Source organism: Notolepis coatsorum, assembly GCF_963971535.1.
Source record: "Notolepis coatsorum genome assembly, chromosome: 2".
Taxonomy (NCBI): Eukaryota; Metazoa; Chordata; class Actinopteri; order Aulopiformes; family Paralepididae; genus Notolepis; species Notolepis coatsorum.
In genome coordinates, this window is record NC_140166.1 from 194,585,826 (window position 1) to 194,601,513 (window position 15,688).

Sequence of the window (15,688 nt, forward strand, 5' to 3'; positions counted from 1 at the left end):
GGTCCTCGGATCGTTAATTGGGACAGTTATGGAAGCATAAAAGAGAGGCATAAAAATACTTGCACCCGGGTCAGGCGCAACTCTGAAGCAGCGCCGGGGGAGTATAGCCTATTATGATGCCACTCAAGTCAGAATGGATCCTCATTCCCCTCATGTTTCACCCTAACAAAGCTGCTCAATCAGATTATGCCTCGTCTGGATCACAGGACTGAGACTGTGGGTATAAGCATGCCATTGGCCAACTATTTCAGTCAGAATTCTCCTCCCCTTCTGCTATCTGCGACACTATTTTGCCAGGGCACCGTTGCTGCATCCAAGATGATTGTGGTTGATTTAAAGAAATACAAACAAGCCAGAGTGTTGTTTTTTCCCCCTATAGTGGAATCAATGATAATAGGTTCAGCCAGACCTCTTCTCCGGCACTGGCAGTGCTAACGTAGTGTGGAGAGAGGTATGACTATGTGAGACTAGATTATGCCTGATATTACAAGACAAAAAAACACAGTCATCTACAGCCCAGCGACAACATGACTTTATTGAAACATCAATTGTTGTGAATCAGAAAAAAACGAGTAGAAAATACAACAAAATAAGTAACTTCCTTTCTTGTCCCTTTGTGTGTGTCTTTCCATTCTAAATCAGTATCTGGTTGTGGTATTTCCTGTTGAGACCCCAGAGAGAGCCTAGCCAGTGACGAGGGGGGACGCAGCTGTCCCCGCTGAGAATTTCCGACTACAGTGGGTCACGTCTAGACAGACCACGACCACAGACCAAACACGGTAGGCTACTCCTGTCCTCTCTCCTCCAACAGTAAATCTCCACCCACCCAACAACACACCTCTCCCCAAAGACCATCAATCCCCAGCATCGGATCAGCAAAATCCCCCCATCAATCTCCCGAATGTATTCCTTTGAAGACTCACGTGGATCTGAGGAGATTGGATCGATGTAAAGAAGATAAAAGGAAATCCCACCTGCTCTTCAAGAAGGCAGGGTTGGGTTTTAATGGTGTTGGACTACTGTCCAATATGTTTAGAGATCTACACAAAAGAGTGCCAGAGGAGGGTTCACATGGAGGGTTCAGGAGTTTCGTCATCGGGCCATCATGTGGATCAGAATCAGACCATGCTATGACGCTGCTACATGCACTAATAACACAATCACATCTGGTGGGGCAGAATTTGTACCATCGACTGTATTGAACAGTGATCGGGTTAAAATGAGGTGCTCAGTGCTCATATGCAACAGATGCAGATAAAGGTAAAGAGATGGAGAGATGGATAGATAGAGGTGGAGAGATAAAGAGGTGGAGAGATGGATAGATAAAGAGGTGGGGAGATAAAGAGAAGGAGAGATAAAGAGGTGGAAAGATGAATAGATAGAGGTGGAGAGATGGAGAGATAAAGAGGTGGAGAGATGGATAGATAAAGAGGTGGGGAGATAAAGAGAAGGAGAGATAAAGAGGTGGAGAGATGGATAAAGAGGTGGGGAGATAAAGGAGAGATAAAGAGGTGGAGAGATAAAGAGGCGGAGAGATAAAGAGGTGGAGAGATAATGAGGTGGAGAGATAAAGAGATAAAGAGGTGGAGAGATAAAGAGGTGGAGAGGGATAGATAAAGAGGTGGAGAGATAAAGAGAAGGAGAGATAAAGAGGTGGAGAGATGGAGGGTTAAAGAGGTGGAGAGATAAAGAGGTGAAGAGATAAAGAGGTGGAGAGGGATAGATAAAGAGGTGGAGAGATAAAGAGAAGGAGAGATAAAGAGGTGGAGAGATGGAGGGTTAAAGAGGTGGAGAGATAAAGAGGTGAAGAGATGGAGGGTTAAATAGGTGGAGAGATAAAGAGGTGGAGAGATGGAGAGAAATGAACAGAGTCCCAGGTTCTGCTTTCAGCAGCATATTAATCATTCGGCAGCTCAGGAGATCAGAAGGGAAGAGATTTTGAAACATTGGTATTGTTTATGTTGAAGATAAATAGATTACTCACTTCCCCCTAAGCTTAATACAAGATGAATCAATCCTTACAGACTCTAAATCTATATTCATAATATGCCTCAAAAGATCACCCCTCTATACATTCCCATTTAAACCAAAGTACAATTGCCCTGCAAAGCCTTTATCCTTAGAAATTAATAAAAAAAAAAGAAAAAAGTTAATGGAAGCACTTTGTCTTATGGCACCATCAATAACTAGGACACTGCATGGTTACAGAAAATACATCAGTCCCAAGGTCTTTTTGACCTTGTGATGTTTCCTACAATATGTCCCAACAAGTCCCATTTTGACAGTGTACGTCCAAGTACATAACATGTAATTAATGTACCCTAAAACAAAGTGCCACCAAGACAATAAATTCATTCAATAATAAAGTAGCATCCTGCCGCAATCTCTTACCGTCACTCATGTAAAATTGTTACCGTGTTACAATTCCATCCTTCATTTACTATTGAGCTACAGTGTAGAGCCAGGAGGCGCGGCCTAAGAGCTCAAATGTCCCAATTGGTCAAAAATGACCAAAGTCAAGTCAGACTCCCTGCGAATTAGAGCTCGATGTGACGTGTCCAGCCAATGAGGGTCAGTTTCGAGAGCTCAGCGTGGAACTTTCCATCGTTGTGGGTCACTAAGAGAAGAGAATGGAAGGGGAGAGCAAATCAGTCTCAAAGTAAACCCGACATAAACCCGACAAGCCAGGTACCTCACTGTGTTAGACCAAACCTAGGCATAGAGATTCATGTCTGAATAAGTGCTTTCAGCCCCCCAAGGCTAGGATTAATCTGTGCCAGAGACGTCTGGGAATACAGCGATCTCTATGATAGTTCTAAAAAGGCGAGACGGTACAAGCCTTTCATCTCCTCTGATTGAAAATGGCAGTCGCTGCAAACAGTAGTTTACAGCAACTTCTCAAAATTACATTTAATCATAGGCCAGCGGTGTTCCCACAAAGGCAACACAACATGATTACCAACAAATGACACCACGCAGTACAGACTCCAACAGCCCACTACTGGAGCGTGTGCTTTTGTGCTAATTCAGTAGGGAATCAGCAATGGTGAAAGAAAGAAAGAGAGGCAGCCAGGCATATAGAGAGAGAGGCATAGAGAGAGAGAGAGAGAGAGAGAGAGAGAGAGAGAGAGAGGCATAGAGAGAGAGAGCAAGAGAGAGAGTGAGAGAGGCATAGAGAGAGAGAGCGAGAGAGAAAGAGAGGTGGATGTGACAGGGTGAGTTGACTGAACAACGGGGAGCAGAGTGTAGTTATGATCTCACCTGTAGAGTCTCCTACTGAAAATTCCTCCGGCTTCAAAGGCACATCAGCCTGTCCTCCCCCAGCAGTCTGTGACTGGAACCACACACAAGCAGAGGAGATGAAGGAGGGGGAAGGAACAAATCAAAACAAAGGAGAGGAAAAATAGGGGGAGAAAATGAGGCGGCAGTGAAGAAGACAATTTCATTTCAACAGACAGACTGGGAGGGAAGTGAGGGGAGGTGTGATGAGGTCAAAGAGATTCTGTGTGTAGGTGGTAGGTGTGTGTGCACTGGTGTGTGTGCGCATGTGTGTGTGTGCGTGGGTGTGTCTGAGCCAGTTATTTTTATCTCATCATTTAGGAAGTTGCTTCTCTGTTTGCCTTCCCTCACAGGGGACAGTGCCAGAGCCTGTTGGAGGAGAGGAGGGATGGACACGAGGAGGCCAAGGAGAGGAGGAGAGGCGGGATGGACACGAGGAGGACAAGGAGAGGAGGGATGGACATGAGGAGGACATGGAGAGGAGGGATGGAGAGGAAGAGAGGAGGGATGGACACGAGGAGGACAAGGAGAGGAGGAGAGGCGGGATGGACACGAGGAGGCCAAGGAGAGGAGGAGAGGCGGGATGGACACGAGGAGGACAAGGAGAGGAGGAGAGGCGGGATGGACACGAGGAGGACAAGGAGAGGAGGGATGGACATGAGGAGGACATGGAAAGGAGGGATGGAGAGGAAGAGAGGAGGGATGGACACGAGGAGGACAAGGAGAGGAGGAGAGGCGGGATGGACACGAGGAGGCCAAGGAGAGGAGGAGAGGAGGGATGGACACGAGGAGGACAAGGAGAGGAGGAGAGGCGGGATGGACACGAGGAGGACAAGGAGAGGAGAGGAGGGATGGACATGAGGAGGACAAGGAGAGGAGAGGAGGGATGGACATGAGGAGGACATGGAGAGGGATGGAGAGGAAGAGAGGAGGGATGGACACGAGGAGGACAAGGAGAGGAAAGGAGGGATGGACATGAGGAGGCCAAGGAGAGGAGGGATGGAGAGGAGGAGAGGCGGGATGGACACGAGGCCAAGGAGAGGAGGGATGGAGAGGAGGAGAGGCGGGATGGACACGAGGAGGACAATGAGAGGAGAGGAGGGATGGACATGAGGAGGACAAGGAGAGGAGGGATGGAGAGGAGGGATGGACACGAGGAGGACAAGGAGAGGAGAGGAGGGATGGACATGAGGAGGACAAGGAGAGGAGGGATGGAGAGGAGGAGAGGAGGGATGGACACAAGGAGGACAAGGAGAGGAGGGATGGAGAGGAGAGGAGGGATGGACATGAGGAGGACAAGGAGAGGAGGGATGGAGAGGAGGGATGGAGAGGAGGAGAGGAGGGATGGACATGAGGAGGACAAGGAGAGGAGGGATGGAGAGGAGGAGAGGAGGGATGGACACGAGGAGGACAAGGAGAGAAGGGATGGAGAGGAGAGGAGGGATGGACATGAGGAGGACAAGGAGAGGAGGGATGGAGAGGAGGGATGGAGAGGAGGAGAGGAGGGATGGACATGAGGAGGACAAGGAGAGGAGGGATGGAGAGGAGAGGAGGGATGACATGAGGACAAGGAGGAGGAATGGAGAGGAGGGATGGACATGAGGAGGACAAGGAGAGGAGGGATGGAGGAGGGATGGAGAGGAGGAGAGGAGGGATGGACATGAGGAGGACAAGGAGAGGAGAGATGGACACAAGGAGGAGTACAAGGAGGAGGGATGGAGAGAGGAGAGGAGGGATGGACATGATGAGGAGGAGAGGAGGGATGGACATGAGGAGGAGGAGAATGAGAGGAGGGATGGAGAGAAAATGTGTGTTCTTCTAACTGGTGACAGAGTTGAGTGGCAGAAGTGACCTTGCTGGGGAAGGATGTGTGTGGAGGTGCGACAGCGGTACTATGAAAAAGCACAGTCCTGATGCATATCTATAAGAGACTCTGCTTATAAGAGACTCTGGACATTATCATATTGTTTGAAATAACATCTGTTAAACCTAAAATACACCCGATGGACCTTTTTGAACCAAATAAAAGTTGTAAAAAAAAAAAAAAAAAAAACACAATAATAATAATAATAACCTTTTGCAGTGACTTTCCTCTATATGTCGCTTTTGAACATGATTATTATATTTTCAATTATTAAAGCTTGTGCCAGATGGGATTTACCATAGCTTGCCTTGAACCAGTACATAATGGATCTAAAAGTTTTGCTAAACAGGGAACACAGACATGGTTCCCATGGAGACATTATTATTAGTGGAGCAGAGCCGCACAGCAGGGGGTCAGGACCAAAGTGAGACTGGAACAGAGGCATTGTGCTGCTCTGGGCAGGACGTCACTCCACAACACTGCCAGAACACAACAGAACATGCTGTGTAGATGATGCCTTAGAATTCAATTCTTTATTATTATATTTCTTATTATGGCAACCGTAATGGCAAACCATGGCAAACTGGGCAGAGACCTATAGGCCGTATCTAGTTTTAGAATCAATACATTTCAGTATTTCTGAAACATATTTCTGATACCAATGTAGATGGTTTATTATTTGCATACTAATAAAGTTTGTATTTCTACAAAAATCGGAACCCTCGTTCAGAAAAGCATAATTGTTACATGTTGGCATCAATGCAAGTTTAATTGCTAGGTGCATTCTGCCTTTGTTTATCTTCCATTTTTGCAGTTACTGTACATTTGATCCTGTATATAGCCAAATTAATGAGATGGTCAAGGGGTTTACGCACAAGGGTCCCATTGAGGCAATATAAACGAGGCAAAAAGAGAAAACGATTTTTTACAGTTTTGTCATTATTACCGTCCTTTGCAGGGCTGTATGGCCTCCTTATGAACCCATTAGCCACACTCAACCACTAGTCGCTAGAAGACAGAAACTGGTGCTTCCATGATGGCTATTTAAGCTGTAGAGTGAGCTTGTGAGAAATTGTACCCACTCCATCTACACTCCCACAGATTGAAGCCAGGGGATTTAAATGCGGAGCAGGGGACACAGATTAATGTTCAGCAGGATAGGGACCCATTTAAGGGTTGAAAGAATCATGATCCTATTACCAGGTACTTACATATGCGTTGGCATATTTAATCTTGGTTCCCTTCAGCTCAGCCTTGAACTGTGTGAAGAACAGGTACGACTTCCCCTGGGGCCTGGCGAGGAAAGAAACACTGGATTTGTTATCATCATATTTAATTATTTTCAACTAACCAATCCAATTGCTCAGTTAAGACATTTAAACATGGGCAACTCTCCCTGTTGTTAAGGTGCACGATAATTTTTCAGAACTGAGTGGGTCCCGAAAATCAAGCGACACAAGTACGTGTATTGATCCAAGTACTTTGTGGTCAATCATGCCGATGAGTACCGACCAATTATAGAACAAGTGCGTCGATTTGGTTTAATTATTCATTTGACCAACAGTTCCCCTGACCACTGAGGAACAAGCCTAGTCCAATACAAAACACTGATTAAAAAATAAAACAGAAAACAAGCTCCATAACATAGACCCGAGGATACCACCTCTCTTTTTACTTTTTTACACAGTAAAAGACAGCCAACTGAAAAAAGAACACACTGGAAGTTTGCAGTTCATCATCTTTGACCATATACACACAGAGGTGGAAAGGAATCCCTTCCTGATCATGACATAAGAGCAATGGCTACCATGTGAATATGGTCAATAGATCTCAAAGAATCCACACATTGCAGACATTATCCCTCCCTGCCAGAAAGGTCTTACATCTGTATGGAGACCAAGGAGTTCTAATATATCTGGACCAAGGAGTTCTTATATATCTGGACCAATGGGTTCTAATATATTGGGACCAAGGACTTCTACTATATCTGGATCAAGGAGATTTCATATATCGGGACCAAGGAGTTCTTATATATCAGGACCAAGAAGTTCTAATATATTGGGACCAAGGAGTTATAATGGGACAGTTTAATTTGCAAATCTGAGTTATGACTTAACTGGGCTTTCAAGCCAAACACATGAGCAAAGAACAAAGTCACCCACTCTCTAATCTAGCTATAACTATTTTTTTCTTCTTCATTCTATAGGACATTGAACGCGGGGTTGTCGCCTATTGTTGTAAAACTCTATTCCATCACTTCCCTATGCGTATCTCTATTGTTACTGCCACAATGAAATGAATGAAAGGAAATGCAAGAATGTTTGAGTAGGAAAAAGAGCACGGATTCAGTGTGACTCACTGATGGATACCAAGGTCACTGATCTGAAGTGTCTGAATAAGTCATCCAGAGCCTCCTCACTGACAGCTCTGTGTAGCCTACACCCGAGTGTGTGTTTGTGTGTGTGTGTGTGTGTGTGTGTGTGTGTGTGTGTGTGGACTGTGGATGGTAATCTCACACCAGTAATTACCTCCACACAGAACAGGAGAACAGTTCATCGTCATCACTCAGACCCACACTCATCAGCCATTGCTGTTTAGCACAAAAACAGGTGAACATATTCATTACAGACATATTCATTACATAATATATCAGCAAGCATTATAGGTTTATTATATTACGGGATCGTAGTCTGGTGACTTAATTTCTGCAAGCAAGACATAGCTGATCACACTGCTACGCAGAGCTGTCTCTATGCCTGTATGTCACAGCCTGCAAGATAGTGCTGGAACGTCCAGCTTTATGTAGCTGATACTTACCTCATTGGTTCCCCCTTGTGAGGCATAAGTGAATGAACACTCATATGCCCGCTGTAACAGAAAGAATGACATTCAGTAAATGGGTTATCTGAATGTAGACATACGAGATTATATGAGATTATTATTACTGGTTATTTGGAGCATATTTCTAAGAGTCAGACTCACAAAGATGCATAGTTTGTATCATATTATTACATAGTCTAATTGATGGGAGACATCTTTCTGGTAGACTATTATTTGATCAATGAGAGCTGACTAGTCCTCTGGACCAATGAACAGCGCCCTTGTGGCACTCTGGTACGTGTCAGCCTCTCAAAGGCTGCTTCGTCATCATACTGCTCCGATAGCGTTTTCAAAGCTAACCAGCCAAACGTGTCTTGATATATTACACTCTATGTTGTTCATAAATATTGAAACGGACAGTTATTGTACTTTTAAAACTCATGCATGGCTGCTATAAATATTTTTAAATGCTAGTTACTGTAAACTGACCGACCAACCAACAATGTACAAACGGAGAACATTCCACCATGAATTGAAAATGGGGGACCCTGATGTAAACAAGACAAACGTATTTCTCTGGTCTGCATCCCCTTAACAATTGTGTGTATTGAGCCGTACTGTATTGTACCCATTCTGCAATCTGTTAAATAAAGTTTTCATTCATTCATTCATCCAAACTATAAAATAAAAAGCATCACTTACGATCTTCTCGGTGAATGTGTGCACCACTCCTCCAGGTTTAACATTGAATTCCACTGTTTTCGTTCGATCTGCAGAGGCATTAACGAAAGCGCATGTCGACATCAACACCAATACAACGAACGAGGCCAAATTATTTGGAAAACAGTTAATTTGAGGAGCCATTCTGATTCAGCGTTGGGAAGTTGACACCGGGTAAAAGACTACACGCCACCGGGTTGGTTGCCAGATATTTCGTCGAGTGTGAATGTCGTCACAACAAGGAAGGGATTCAAAGAATATAGAATGTATTATTTTTGGCTGGCAATAGCTGGATTTCTGTTAGTTGCATATGAGCTAATATTAAATTGTGTCCCATTTCGCATTTAGTGTGACTGATCTGAAAATAAAAAGCATAGAATTTATATCATTCTTTATATCATTTATAGGTCACTGTAATATTAATTCTGACCACATGGCGCCGCCATCGCCTAAAATAACGAATTTCATCAAACTGGGCCAAGGCTCTTTTGTACCTACTGTAATATTGTATTACTCGTAGTCGTAACCTAAATCCCCAAAGTTAGCATTTTTATTATTATGTGATTTCAATATATATATCCCCGGTGGGTGGATATCCAAACCTGCCAACTAAGCTATATTTCTGTGGTTGGGTTATTTAATGGTGAATAGCTAGGTTAGCAACGTAAATTTATGAGTTCATCTGACCTCAAAATTGCTCCTTGATATCCAAAGGGGAAATAACAGTATACGCCAGTTGACTATACGTATTTCTGGATCAGCATGGCCAGTAGTCTGTGTCTCTGTTTATTTAAGTCTGAGTCTCAATGTATACACACCCTATAGGCCAGGGAGCTTAGTCCCCCCCCCCTCATACACACACAGGCTCTTCATGGGCAAAGGGCCAAAGGCTGAATCTGTGCTTCTTTAGAAAATGACTTGTGTAGATGGGGAGAGGTCAATAAGGAATAAGACACCGCAGCTTTGAATCCAGTCTGACATTAACTAAATTACAAAATGTAAAATGTAATGCAAATGTAAACTATCTTCATTTAACATAATCTTCATTACCATAAAAAGCATGTCCAAAATTTAATTAAACCAATCATCTCATCCAATGTCATTACATTTCATCATATGTCATCTAATCATCTGGTCATCTCATTCATTCTTTCATTCATCCAGGCCTTCATTCATCACGTTCATATCCATAACAACACTGAATGCAACAATATTATATATATATATATATATTTTTTTTTACAGGAACCAAATTAATTTGCCAATGTCCCACAAAGAACACTGGGGTATTTCCTGTGTATTTATCTGTCTGGTTATCATCTCCTGTGGGTGGATTGTGGTTGGCACCCACAGCCATAGACATATATAAAGGCTTATATATAGATCTATGCCCACAGACCACAATACAAAAACTCAACAAAAACCCCAAAAGCCATGAACTGGCTAAAATAGAATAGAATAGAAAAGTGGTTATTTCATAGAGTCATAAACTATTACTTCTTCAAAGTATTTATATGTATATATATCAGGCTGTAATAAAATAAATATTGGTCTGTTTGTCTCTAAAAGACTATAGTTTTAAGTGAATGTGTTTTGTACATTATGTTGTACGTATCACAATTGTAGTTTGTTGTACAATGAGACCGGTGACACACACATCATAAAACAATACATTTTGGTTATAGCCATACTGTATAGTTGCCAATTCGACCCGGCATATGCAATATTGCGTACTATCACATAATTAATTCCGGCTCTTGTTCACATTCTAATTCAAGAGGATAGCTGACAAGATTAAATCTCAGTTGGTGAGTTTTAAACTACTAATTTGTTGTAATCTAAAAGTATTGTGGCAGATATCACCCCCCCGTCTCATGGATATGTGAAGGACGGGCGATACTACTGCCACGGGAGGAGTGGAAGCAATTATGCAGCTGATTATAGTACTGATAGAACACACCTATGCACCATTAGATCACCCACATCCCACACGCACACACACCAGACACACACACTATAATACACTAGGACAGATAGAGTTGAGTTTGGAGGAGGTGAGGTAGGAGCGAGTATTGAGAGAGAGAGAGATTTTTGTTTACAGAGTTTTGCGAGGTGAGAGGTAGTGAGAGGAGAGGTGAAGGCGAGAAGGTGTTCATTGTGTACTGGACCCTAGACTGGCTGAGAAACCCCCTTGTGTACTGACCCTGGACCGGACGAGTACTCTGAGTATTGAACAATCCTTTTTCTGTACGAGAGCCTGTTTTGTGTTTTGGACATCGAACTGTATTACGACCATTCTATTTGCCCATCGGACTATATTCTGCCTGTATTCAATAAATATTCTTATTGATTGATATTGCACTTGTGTGGACAATTTAATTTGTTTGTTTTTGAACCGTGACGAGTCTGAACACCACCAGGCTCGTGTTCATTTTGAGGAGCACTTGAAAAATCCAATATTTTATTTAATCTATAAGATCTTGTGTTTTGTGGATGAGCCATGGTTGCTGAATGAGTGAGTGTTCCCTGAACTTTTCCCTGTCTACTCTCCCTCACCAGCCCCCACCCTTGCGATGATTTACTCTCCTCTACTCTTCACCAGCCCCCACCCTTGGACTACCTTCACGCAGCTGTCATAGTTTATGATTAGCGCCCCAGAGGGCTTTATATACCTGGACCTCCCTTCCAGTCCTGGTCGGGTCGTTCTGTATCTGTGTTCACTCTGTGTTCATGGAGTTCTGTACGTTACCATCCTGTACGTTACCATCACCTGCCGCGTCTCCGGCGTGCCAGCCATCACCACCTGTCGCCGTTTGCCTGGAGTGGGACACCGTCTTCGCTCTCTAATTCTCTACGGGAGGTTTTCCAGTGTTCCCACTCCAGACGTCAAGCCGGCGCGTCATCGCTCCCTATTTTCCACGGGAGGATGGCATCTCTTCGCCCCCGGTCCCCTGGGACCCCTGTGTTCTGCGCTGCCCGTCTGCAGCATCCGAGGAGGATCTCCGTGCCAAGCCTGGAGTGGTGTTCCCACTCCAGACGTCAAGACGGCGCGCATCGCTCCCTATTTCCACGGGAGGATGGCGTCTCTTCGCCCCGGTCCCCTGGGATCCCCTTTGTTCTGCGCTGCCCGTCTGCAGCATCCGAGGAGGAGGAGGAGGATCTCCGTGCCCGGCCCCCGCTGTCGGGCCCCTGTCCCCGTGCCAGACCCCGCCGTCGGGCCCCTGTCCCCGTGCCAGGCCTCCGCCGTCGGGCCCCTGTTCCCGTGCCAGGCCTCCGCCGTCGGGCCCCTGTCCCCGTGCCCGGCCTCCGCCGTCGGAACCCTGTCCTCATCCCTGTAAGCAGCTCTGGCCCTCGCCCTGTCCAAGGCCTTAACCCTGTTCTCTGTCCCTGTCTCCAGCCCGCCTCTCCGGGCCTCTGTCCCTGTCCCCCTCTCCAGTGCCCCTGGTCCTGGCCCTGACTCTTAGCCCTGGCCCTTAGCTTTAGTCCCTTAGCCTGTTCGCCTCTTAAAGGCACAGTGCCGCATTTTCCATATTTCCTTGACTCTTGTGTTTTTGTGTTTTCCCTTAAAGGGACTGTGCCGCTTTTTGTTCTATAATAAATATTTGCCCTGTTTTTGGCTTACTCTCATACCTGTCTTGTGTTGTGCGATTGGGGTCGGTTACAAACCATAACAGTACGACCCAACCCGTCGACGACCCCAGCCAGCACAGACAGTGTATGTGAGTTAGCCCCTGTTAGTTCCCTCTAGCTCCCTCTAGTTCCCTCTAGCTCCCTCTAGTTCCCCTGTTAGTTCCCCTGTTGACTCCCCTGTTAGCTCCCCTGTTAGCCTCGTTAGCTCCCCTGTTGGCTCCCCTGTTCCCCACAGCTAGGACTGTCCTTCCAGCTAGCTTGTTCTCCTTTGCTAGTCCAGCCCTGTCTGCTAGCCTAGCTCCGGCAGCTAGCGCAGCCTCTATGCTAATGTAGCAGTACAGCTAGCATAGGCCCTGTAGCTAGCAATGCTCTGGCAGCTACCCAGTCCCTCTGCTAGCCCCACTTTAGGTGTAGCTTCCCCTGCTAGCATGGCCCAGTTTTCTTTTGTTTGTTGCCTTGTCTTGTCCCCTGCCCCACTGTCTGATTCCGTTGTGTTCTGACCCGTCATGGTAGTGTTCTGACCGTCATGTTAGTGTTCTGACCGTCATGTTAGTGTTCTGCCCCGTCATGTTAGTGTTCTGCCCCGCCATGTTAGTGTTCTGACCGTCATGTTAGTGTTCTGCCCCGTCATGGTAGTGTTTCGGTCGCCCGGTGGCTCCCGTGGAGGGGGAGGTACTGTGAGGATTCGCCTGTTCCCTGAACTTTTCCCTGTCTACTCTCCTTCACCAGCCCCCACCCTTGCAATGATTTACTCTCCTCTACTCTTCACCAGCCCCCACCCTTGGACTACCTTCACGCAGCTGTCATAGTTTATGATTAGCGCCCCAGAGGGCTTTATATACCTGGACCTCCCTTCCAGTCCTGGTCGGGTCGTTCTGTATCTGTGTTCACTCTGTGTTCATGGAGTTCTGTACGTTACCATCCTGTACGTTACCATCACCTGCCGCGTCTCTGGCGTGAGACGACGTGCCAGCCATCACCACCTGTCGCCGTTTGCCTGGAGTGGGACACCGTCTTTGCTCTCTAATTCTCTACGGGAGGTTTTCCAGTGTTCCCACTCCAGACGTCAAGCCGGCGCGTCATCGCTCCCTATTTTCCACGGGAGGATGGCATCTCTTCGCCCCGGTCCCCTGGGACCCTTGTGTTCTGCGCTGCCCGTCTGCAGCATCCGAGGAGGATCTCCGTGCCAAGCCTGGAGTGGTGTTCCCACTCCAGACGTCAAGACGGCGCGCATCGCTCCCTATTTCCACGGGAGGATGGCGTCTCTTCGCCCCGGTCCCCTGGGATCCCCTTTGTTCTGCGCTGCCCGTCTGCAGCATCCGAGGAGGAGGAGGAGGATCTCCGTGCCCGGCCCCCGCTGTCGGGCCCCTGTCCCCGTGCCAGGCCCCGCCGTCGGGCCCCTGTCCCCGTGCCAGGCCTCCGCCGTCGGGCCCCTGTTCCCGTGCCAGGCCTCCGCCGTCGGGCCCCTGTCCCCGTGCCCGGCCTCCGCCGTCGGAACCCTGTCCTCATCCCTGTAAGCAGCTCTGGCCCTCGCCCTGTCCAAGGCCTTAACCCTGTTCTCTGTCCCTGTCTCCAGCCCGCCTCTCCGGGCCTCTGTCCCTGTCCCCCTCTCCAGTGCCCCTGGTCCTGGCCCTGACTCTTAGCCCTGGTCCTTAGCCCTGGCCCTTAGCTTTAGTCCCTTAGCCTGTTCGCCTCTTAAAGGCACAGTGCCGCATTTTCCATATTTCCTTGACTCTTGTGTTTTTGTGTTTTCCCTTAAAGGGACTGTGCCGCTTTTTGTTCTATAATAAATATTTGCCCTGTTTTTGGCTTACTCTCATACCTGTCTTGTGTTGTGCGATTGGGGTCGGTTACAAACCATAACAAAAATACCCTCATACAAACTGTGAGTGACATCCTCTCAACACTGCCACAGCTACTCATTTTAACACTTTAACAAGTAATATATATATATATTTTTTTTTGATCCACTTTTTCTCCCATTTTCTATTTTTTCTCCCATCCCAATTTCGTATCATCCAATTCAACCCTCCCCTGTCTCGAACGCTGTTTCTTGCCTCCCACAAGCCGGCTGCAATGTGGACTAAGTCATACATAGCACAAGTCCCCTCCGATACTCGAGGTAACAGCAGTCGCATCTTTTCACCTGCGCCGCGCGATCTTTCAGCGTCAGGGGTCGGCGCTTTGGAGGGGCGCCGCCCCCATCGCTTCCTGATTCTACTGCGCAGGCGCACCAACCGACCTGTAGGAGTCGCTGTCCACAACGCCCGATCCCCACCCATCAGTTTCCCACCCCCTAATACTGCCAATGTGTATTAGTACGGACGACCAGCTAAACTGAAAGCAATGTGGAGCGCTGGGCTCAAACAGGCGAACCCAGCATCTCCAGTATTCGTGGTGAGCGCCTTGCCCACTGCACCACCTGGCAATATTGCGTACTATCACATAATTAATTCCGGCTCTTGTTCACATTCTAATTCAAGAGGATAGCTGACAAGATTAAATCTCAGTTGGTGAGTTTTAAACTACTAATTTGTTGTAATCTAAAAGTATTGTGGCAGATATCACCCCCCCGTCTCATGGATATGTGAAGGACGGGCGATACTACTGCCACGGGAGGAGTGGAAGCAATTATGCAGCTGATTATAGTACTGATAGAACACACCTATGCACCATTAGATCACCCACATCCCATAGATTTATAGATATATTGAGTAATATATCTATAAAATAAAAGTAAATATATCACTATCATTGAGAATATTTTGTCCTGTCTTGTCTTGATATTGATGAAATAACTAGAGACAAGAACAATGTCTGTCTGTCTGTCTTTTTGTATTTCTGTCTGCCTGTAAACCCATAGGGCCCTGTTCATGCAGCGTGAACACTTGAAAATGGCTGTGCTGATTATTTTCCAATCAAACTTTGGAGCAAATTATCATTCATTCCCTGGTAAGGTAGCATGTAAGGAATCTCATTTCAGGTGACACCTATCTTCACTCAGGCTTTAGAATGTAGCCTGCAACAGCCTCTGAAAGACTGTAATGTTGGTTGCATCGCTACAGCTACAGGTTTATAGTTACATTTCGTTACTTGCTCCCGTTCTGCTCTATGGGAAGTATATACCTAGGTATACCACATTACTTGAAAGATTCCGCTACATGCACTTTGCACTTGCCCGGCCACGCCCCTGTCCGCCTAGACCCTAGATGTATATATGTGAACCGTACATCCGCCTTCCCGTTTCTTTCATTCTAGGAAGTGTTTGCTACAGGCACATGGCAAGCGAGTGATTAGTTAGGTTGTTAGATTCGTTTTTTGTGTTGCTTTTTTGTAAAATAATGGCATCACCACCGGGTCCCGGGATTTCTGGGC

The 15,688-nt window shown here is 46.5% G+C and overlaps 1 protein-coding gene across 1 annotated transcript; it reads right to left on the minus strand.

Annotated features, from left to right (window-relative positions):
• Positions 1 to 510: 510 nt before the first annotated feature.
• mydgf (myeloid-derived growth factor) lies at positions 511 to 8,888 on the minus strand. The gene is made up of 6 exons (XM_084336817.1): positions 8,666 to 8,888; positions 7,961 to 8,011; positions 7,672 to 7,733; positions 6,355 to 6,436; positions 3,262 to 3,334; positions 511 to 2,617 (listed from the first exon to the last, which is right to left on the minus strand). Exons 1-6 carry the CDS (start codon positions 8,825 to 8,827, stop codon positions 2,538 to 2,540), a joined length of 510 nt encoding a protein of 169 aa, XP_084192943.1. The 5' UTR covers positions 8,828 to 8,888; the 3' UTR covers positions 511 to 2,537.
• Positions 8,889 to 15,688: the final 6,800 nt, after the last annotated feature.

Bases quoted from the DNA above. Each gene is read 5' to 3' on its own strand.
- mydgf (XM_084336817.1), bottom strand. From the start codon at position 8,827: ATGGCTCCTCAAATTAACTGTTTTCCAAATAATTTGGCCTCGTTCGTT. The intron at 3,335-6,354 runs GTAAGTACCTGG...GTGTGGTTCCAG, and splicing joins TTAAATATGCCAACGCATAT to TCACAGACTGCTGGGGGAGG. The intron at 2,618-3,261 runs GTGAGATCATAA...CTCTTCTCTTAG, and splicing joins TTCAGTAGGAGACTCTACAG to TGACCCACAACGATGGAAAG.